General features: G+C 38.0%; 2 protein-coding genes across 2 annotated transcripts in view; one reads left to right on the forward strand and one right to left on the reverse strand.

Annotated features, from left to right (window-relative positions):
* Positions 1 to 8,321, reverse strand: part of LOC108244131 (NLR family CARD domain-containing protein 3) — a 1,204,881-nt gene that overhangs the window by 37,304 nt on the left and 1,159,256 nt on the right. The window lies entirely within an intron of this gene.
* The window catches only part of cnot9 (CCR4-NOT transcription complex subunit 9), an 11,007-nt gene continuing 3,490 nt past the window's right edge, over positions 805 to 8,321 (forward strand). Inside the window, exons 1-7 of the mRNA XM_017430109.3 lie at positions 805 to 973; positions 1,251 to 1,430; positions 4,341 to 4,456; positions 6,430 to 6,539; positions 6,691 to 6,800; positions 6,951 to 7,049; positions 7,146 to 7,237. Of these exons, the coding sequence (XP_017285598.1) occupies positions 956 to 973; positions 1,251 to 1,430; positions 4,341 to 4,456; positions 6,430 to 6,539; positions 6,691 to 6,800; positions 6,951 to 7,049; positions 7,146 to 7,237 (725 nt within the window). The 5' untranslated portion in view covers positions 805 to 955. The remainder of the gene's footprint in view (positions 974 to 1,250; positions 1,431 to 4,340; positions 4,457 to 6,429; positions 6,540 to 6,690; positions 6,801 to 6,950; positions 7,050 to 7,145; positions 7,238 to 8,321) is intronic.

Consider the following 8,321-nt stretch of genomic DNA (forward strand, 5'->3'; position numbering starts at 1 on the left):
GGACAAGAGAGGTGAAGATGATGATGATGATGAGGAACAGAGGTGCAGAGGAGAAGGTTGTGGCAAGACCTTACTCAGAAGATCCATCTGAATGGCCTTCACCACAGTAGGTGGGGGACTCATTGAAGTAATACATGGTGGAGAATGACCCACAAAGATGTTCTGATGGGCCATACCCAAGTTCAGGCATTATATAAGTCCATGAATAAAAACAATTTATTCACGTAACAGGCAAAAAAAAGGTGGAGAGTGGGAGGGGGGCGGTAAGAGGCCTTGATAATGGATAGGGGGGCGCTGGCCCAAAAAAGGTTGAGAAACACTGATCTAAACAGATGCTCAGGGTGACCTTGTCAGAATACTGAGGGCCTGACAGTGATTTGAATAATCGTCTTTGGTAATAATTGGAGAGACCTTGTTTTTTTGCTCAGTTCATCTTTATTCATCTTCTATCCTGGTCTCTACCCCCCTATTACTTGTTAATTAATGACAACTTTTTACAGTTTTCATGTGTATATTAATAATTTTCCATGATTAAAGTGTTTTTTTTTGTGAACCCAACACTGAAAAGCAGTGTTTTTCAGCATTTTGTGGGTTATTGCTTAACTATCAAACTTCTCTACCACATAAATAATAATAACAACATTTTGTTTATGAAATACAAACCTTAAACCGCTTTTAATTCTGTAAAAACTGAAGTTCTTTCCTAGTTTTAAAGGCTGCTTTTCCCCTTCCGAATATGGAGGACCTGTTGACATCTGGCTGTGTTCTTTTAGCTTGAAAGGAAACACCCGGATATGCGTTAGGTCTTCCGGTTTACGAAGCAGTAAACGTAATGTAGCTCAAAATTATCGGGGTCACAGCAAAGTAATAATTCTTTGCTTCAAAAAAAAATCTAAACTTTTGCAACATTAAGCTAAAAAAACAACTTGTTGGATAAATTCCACCGCTTGTTAGCATGTTGGCTACAGGAGCAGTAAGTATATATTACTGTTAACTCTAAAATGAGCTAACAGGCTAGGCTTATAATGCTAGTTCTTAACTTTTTAACAACCTTGTTCTAGTCGTGTTTAGCGTGTCATAAAGTTATTATTTTACTGGTCTGCAGCGGTTTTTTCAGCTTCGTTGTCTCTATGGAGTAACCACACAAGAAAGACGCTATTTGCCTAAAATTAGGAATGATTTTGTTGTTGTGGACTATGTTTCGGTGTCTTTAAAGGATGATGTGGTGCATGTTTTCTTCTCCGTCTCAGGCTGTAACAACAGCACTCGCACAGGTGGACAGAGAGAAGATCTACCTATGGATCAATGAGCTGTCCAGCCCAGAGACCAGGGAGAACGCCCTGCTGGAGCTCAGTAAGAAGAGGGAGTCTGTACCAGACCTGGCTCCGATGCTCTGGCACTCCTGTGGGACCATAGCGGCCCTGCTGCAGGTCAGGCCGGGGTGAGGGGGGTCCCTTCCCTTAAAGCAGGGTCTGCAAACTATGACTGTGGGGCCACAACTAACATATGTCACAACTAATACACTCCTGATCAAAATCTTAAGACCAGTCAAAAAATTGCAAGAATTTGCATTTTGCACTATTGGATCTAGAGAAGGTTCTAAGTAGAGCTTCACAACGTTAAAGGAAAAAATCAGTGCAAGAGACTAGAACTTTTGAGCAGGGAATTTTCTGCAAACTGCATTTACACTCAAACATGATTTTTTCAGCTGATCAAAAGTTTAAGACCATAGTCTTTAAAAGCCAAAAGCTGTGCAAAAATCTGGATTCCATGTCATTTTCTGTCAAGTCTTTACACTGTCAAGACCTCCTGATGGCAAAAGCAAAAAAAGACTTTTTTGTGTCTATAGGAGACCGCAAATCTGAGTGAACAAATATGACCTGCGGGGTTCCCCAAGGCTCCATTCTGGGCCCCCTTCTGTTCAACATCTATATGCTCCCACTGGCTAAGATAATACCGAACAAGAAAATATGTTATTATAATTATGCTGATGACACACAAATTTATATAACCATATCACCAGGAGAATATAGTCCAATTCAAGCGCTGACCAATTAATGACTGGATGTGTCGAAATTTTCTTCAGCTAAACAAAGAAAACTGAAATAATAGTTTTTGGACCCATGGATGAACGACCAAAAGTTAGCAGTCTGCTTCAATCAGTGATGCTAAAACTAGTAACCAAGCCAGAAATCTGGGAGTAGTTATGAACTCAGACCTGAATTTTAACAGCCACACAAAAATAGTTCTGAAGTTAGCCTATTATCACTTAAAGAATATACTGAGGATCAAAGAACTAATGTCTCAGCAGGACTTAGAAAAACTTATCCATGCATTTATTTTTAGTAGATTAGACTACTGTAATGCTGTGCTCACAAGTCTCCCCAAAAAGTCGATCAGGCAGCTGCAGTTAATTCAGAATGCTGCTGCTCGAGTCCTCACAAGGATCAAGAAATGGATCATATAACCCGAGTTCTTATATCTCTGCACTGGCTGCCCGTCTGTCAAAGAATTGATTTCAAAATACTATTGCTGGTCTACAAAGCACTGAACGGTTTAGGACCAAAATACATTTCTGATCTGCTGGTCTGCTATGAACCTCCCAGAGCCCTCAGGTCATTAGGGACAGGCCTGCTTTCTGTTCCCAGGGTCAGAACTAAACATGGAGAGGCAGCTTTCAGTTTTTATGCTACTAAAATGTGGAACAAACTCCCTGTAATCTGCAGGTCTGGTGAAACTCTTAGCTGTTTTAAATCAAATCTGAAGACTTTTCTATTCGCTGCTGCCTTTCCTTAAAACTGACCCACACTGCTTTTATCTGCCATTTTATTTACTACTTCTATCTGCTATTTTATCTAAGTTCTTTATCTTGTTTTCATTTGTTGTATTCGCTTAACTTTACTCTTTGAGTTGTCCTGTACATGAAAATGTGCCATATAAAAAAATCTGCCAATCTGCCAACATGGAAATTAGTAATATTTAAATTTAGAACCACAATTAAAAGAAACAATAGAAATACATGTTTTTTTCTTAAATACAAGTTTTTTATGTGTTTGAACGTGCTAAAATACCAATAACCATCAACAGTGTATTACATACTTTTAATAACATGTCACAAACTACAGATTTTTTTAAAGTTGTGTTATCTTTATTTCAAGCTTTATGCATACATTTTGCGGCACTTTTGCCTAAGAATAATATCTACACAATTAACCATGGGTATTCTATGCTAAGCTTCTGTTCATCGTGCCAGAAAAACAGTCCTGGTGACGTCACGGAATGAGCCCTGTAGGGCTCCAAAGAGTGCTGGGTTTTCTTACTTGTTCTAACAAAATCATACCGTCTGTGTTGAAATGTTTTGCAGTTTTTTATTTGTGAATTTCATCTGTGCCTTACAATGTATCACTACCAAAAGTCAAAGTACACTATTCCCAACCAAGCCACATGTTTTGAACATTTTTTTTTTCAAAGTGAAATAGTGAAATGAAAACAGCAGTGTTTCATTGTTTTGATATTTTTATATTCTAATGTTCCCTGCCTTAGCTCAGTTTGGAGACCTGGTTAATATGTAAAAGGACAAATAAGCTAAGAAATAATCCAATCCAACTGTATTGCTGCTGTCTTAAAACAACTCCAGTGTCAGAAATTTCATAACAGTTCACACAAACACTATTTCATAAACATTTACACCATTGTCAGTTTTCTTATTTATGTTATATTCTTTGGTCAATTGCAATTACAAATAGAAGCACGTCTATTGCAGTCAAGGGCACTAATGGCAGGAGTACCATAATATTTCTGCTGGTATAAAAATGTAATGCAGTGTAAAGGTTTCAGTAATAGCATTTGGAAGAACCAAAATAAAGTTTTTCAAAATTTGCCTTTGTCAGTGTGGTCCCAATGACCCCACTTCCAAAGCAGATTTGGCTGCCCTAAAGCAATTCCAGTCTTCAAATTTTCATGTGAAACTGTTTTATAAATTTTCACATCATTGTCAGTTTTGCATTATATGGTCATTCTGGCAGAGATATGATCTTCTCGAAGAGAGTACTACAGCTAGCTGCAGCTGTTTATGCTTGCAAATAACCACATAATTCCACATAGCTATCAAACAGCAGTGTTCACATACATTTACAAGATGTCAGTAATCCAGTTTAGTCTTGGCCCTGTTCTGACAAGGTGTTTAATATCGACATCACTAGTAGACTGTATCATGCAGTGGCTTGTACATTGAGATAAGAAGTTTTTCTCTTTATCTTTATTGGACAAGAAATACAACCAAGTTCCTTTTGAGACTGACACATTGTCTCTTATTATTTGCAAATATGTTTTTTTTCCAGGAAATCGTCAACATCTATCCGTCAATCAACCCCCCCACCCTGACAGCTCACCAGTCCAACAGAGTCTGCAATGCCCTTGCACTTCTCCAGTGTGTAGCATCACATCCAGAGACAAGGTAACAGAATATTTCTTACTTGGGGGGGGCACTGAAACATTTTAGCAGTAGGTGTGTGTGAGAGAGCAAAAGATTTATTTTAAGAATCATGTAATTTGCAATACTATCTCCATTAAGTCTTTGTAAAAAAAAAAAAAAGTGTTGAACCTTGTTCTGTACAGTTAGTATGATTACTGTGTTGCCATCATCTTTCTAATTAAAGCGCATGTCAAAATGCTGCTAAAGCTTTAGGTTTTCTTTACAATTACCCTGCAGATGATTGAAATAGTGTTATTATTATTAGCTAATGTAAGATTCAAGCTCTTTCCAGGTGCAGAGGTAATTTTGTTGGTATAATAATAAGAAAATAAAAAACACAACTGATTTGATTGAAGCCAAAAGGCTCCAGTTTTGCCTCATCAGTCCCAAGAACTTTGGGGCTCTTCAACCTGACTTTTGGTGAATTCTTATTGGGCTTTTTTGTTTTACTGCCAGTAGTGGAGCCCTCCTGGGTCATTTTTCCATGGAGCCCATTTTGATTCAAATGGTTTTGGATGGTTTCCTTGGCTCTTTTTCAACCATCTCTACTATCTGACTGAACAACCTGGGGCTGCATTTCCTCTTGCAGCCAAATTTTAGGAGGTTGGCTATAGTTCGCTGAACTTTATAGTTTTTAATAATAGTGTCAGCTGTGTTCACAGGAACATGAAGCTTGGTTTATTAAACAGAGAATAGTGATACGTTAAGAGTAGGGGTGTGCTTTGTAGACTGGTGATGACGTAATTTAACTGAGCCTGACATGTGCAGCATGAGGCGCTATGTGGTTCACACTTCTTACTAGTTGGTGGCAGTAATGCTTCCTATACATGTTTGCCAACCGCCATTAAAACAAGAAGAAGAAGCACGAGGTGCGACCTAGCAAACATGGCAGAGCACAACTTGGAACTACCTCCTGAGAGTCCTGACTTAATTCCAAAAAAAAGGAGCCATTTCTGTTGTTTGGAATTATTTTGGTTTTAAAATAGAAGCTGTGAATCAGACCACCATATTTTGCAAGTCATGCAAGCATGCTGTGTCAGGTAATGGTGGAGACACGTCAAATCTGTTTATAAAAAGTAAGAAAAAAAAAACTTTTAAAGTTACATATTATTTTGGGCAAATTCAATAAAAAAAATTAGAAAGCAGAAAATGTGGAATATTGTCTGATACCGTTATCAAAGTATTTAAAAAATATATTGTGATATCATTTTTTGGCAATATCACCCACCCCTAGTTAAAAGACTAACACAGCATTCTGCCTTTCTAACATGTCTATGGGGTAGACATCGCTCATATTAAACATCTATCCATCCATCCATCCATCCATTTTCTTTAGCCGCTTCTCCATTCTGGGTCGGGGGGTGCTGGTGCCTACACATCAAACATGATTAAGGAAAATGATCACTTAGTCTAGAGGTCCCCAACCTCCGGGCCGCGGACCGTCTCGTTACTGAGAAACAGGCACAGGGCTCCCACTGATTCACCGTTATGGTGAATTGTATTCTTTGTGCACTTTATATTTGTGGTGCATCTTATTTTAAAGGGAATGTTTAAACATCCCCATATTGACCAGAGAACATTAGGGGGAGGAGAGGATGTTATTCATGTTGATAATGCAATACCAGGATGCAACTAACAAAGCTGCGAGTTGGATTTACGTTTATTATGTTTGAAAAAAATACCCCCGTTTTCATGCTGCTCGTATCATTTTATTTTGTTGTATTTATCCGCCACACCTTTTAAAGGCCTGTCCGTGAAAATGTCTGATAATGAACTGGTCCGTGGAGCTAAAAAGGTTGGGGACCACTGACTTAGTCCCACCACAGCATTTCAGTCTGGACTTTGACTCGCACAGTCTTTAATGTCTTGATTCTTTTCTTTTTCAGTCGTTTTGTTGTAAATTTGCTGCTGTATTTGGGATCACATATTTTACAATGTAGTTCTGCCCTTCACAGGTCTGCTTTCCTGGCGGCACACATCCCACTCTTCCTCTACCCATTTTTGCACACAGTGAGCAAAACAAGACCTTTTGAATACCTCCGACTCACAAGCTTAGGGGTTATTGGTAAGAAGTTTAATTTCAATAAAAATTTAGCAAAAAATACAATCCCAGTATAAGACTAGCATATGTGACATTTACATAGTGACTTGTTCAAATTTATGGGACAAAACTAATGGCTTTAAACAACTGAGTTCTGTTTGTCGTTCCTCTGTAGGTGCTCTTGTGAAAACTGATGAACAAGAAGTGATCAACTTCCTTTTAACCACAGAGATTATTCCTTTGTGCCTTCGCATTATGGAGTCTGGGAGTGAACTCTCCAAAACGGTACTTTCTCTTTACCATTCTGTTTCAAACTCACAGGTGTGTCCTTGATTACAATTTTTTTTAATTGGGTCTTTTGGGTTACTTGAATGCAGCTTGTAGAACGGCAGACAAAGCACTTACTTTATTGATGTGTGAATAATTATTTTCCAGGTCGCTACTTTCATCCTTCAGAAAATTCTTCTAGATGACACAGGGCTGGCATACATTTGCCAAACGTATGAGCGCTTCTCTCATGTTGCTATGATTCTGGTAAGTTGGCTCAATTTCATTTATCACATCTGTTGTGTGCAGGGCTTTTTCCCCATTATGTCTCATGTTTAGTTTTTTTTTTTTCTTGTGTTTCAGGGTAAAATGGTGCTCCAGCTTTCCAAAGAGCCATCTGCCCGTCTGCTAAAGCACGTTGTACGATGTTACTTACGGCTGTCCGACAATTCCAGGTATATTAATCAGAGAAAACTCATTCCTAGTGAAGGAAATCGCAAATTAGGAGCCATATGCCTCAGGCTGCTTATGTCCCACTTAAACAATTCTGATATTTAAAACTGAAAAACCTTAAAGAAAGAGCTCTGAGTTTTTGAAATGGGGTTCTGTAGAGTTGCTATCAAGAGTCAGTATCTTACCTGCATTAGACAGCCATCTGAACAATGTCATTTTGGAGAATCTGAAAGTTCTCACAGAGGGGAATCTAGCTAACAGCTTGTGTGATTGGAGTTACTTCCAAAGTATATATCTGGCTACTTAAAGTAACTCCAATATCAGTCATGTCATAGTAGTTCATGTGAACAAGATTTTATAACTCTTTACATTGCAGTGAAAGTTAAATCAAATGGTCATTTTCTTAGAAGTCACTGGGTAATTTCATAGAAGTCGATGGTTATTTACATTAAAATCAGTGGAGTTTTTTTACACAGCTTTGGGTTAATTCTTAGTTTTGCAACTTCATACTTTTTGCAGGTTGGCCATTTCACATCCATGCTTTCGTGGGTATGAAAAGCCACTTGCCATTGGTCTCTTCGTACTTGCCCTGACCTCCAAGTATATGTGCTGTGATTTTTTTTCCTTGCCTCTTCAGCTCAGTGCAGTGAGTTGCAAAAGTATGCATCCTCTTGATATTCTTTTCTTTTTGTTGTTTTAATCTGGTATTTAAATAGATTATTTTTGATTATAAGTAAAAAATCCCTGCAAAATACTCCAGATTAACATATGTAAGTGGGAGGAGGTTGTTTTAAATAATTATTATTTAAAGTAGTGCTGGGCGATATAACGATACATATCGTGGGGACGATAGAAAATTGTCTATCGTGATATATTTTCTTCTATTGTCTCTATCGTTTCTATCATAATTGTATCAATGATTCATGTAAATATTTCGTAACGTGGGCTACGACGAATGTATTAGTGTTGTCACTTTGCATAAATTCAGTTTATATAAGTGATAAATAATAAGAAAAAATAACTATTTTGCGAAGAACCTCCGTTTTGCGACATGACGCTGCTTTACGTGTGGGTTTGCGACATGCT

This window comes from Kryptolebias marmoratus, linkage group LG23, assembly GCF_001649575.2.
Source record: "Kryptolebias marmoratus isolate JLee-2015 linkage group LG23, ASM164957v2, whole genome shotgun sequence".
NCBI lineage: Eukaryota > Metazoa > Chordata > Actinopteri > Cyprinodontiformes > Rivulidae > Kryptolebias > Kryptolebias marmoratus.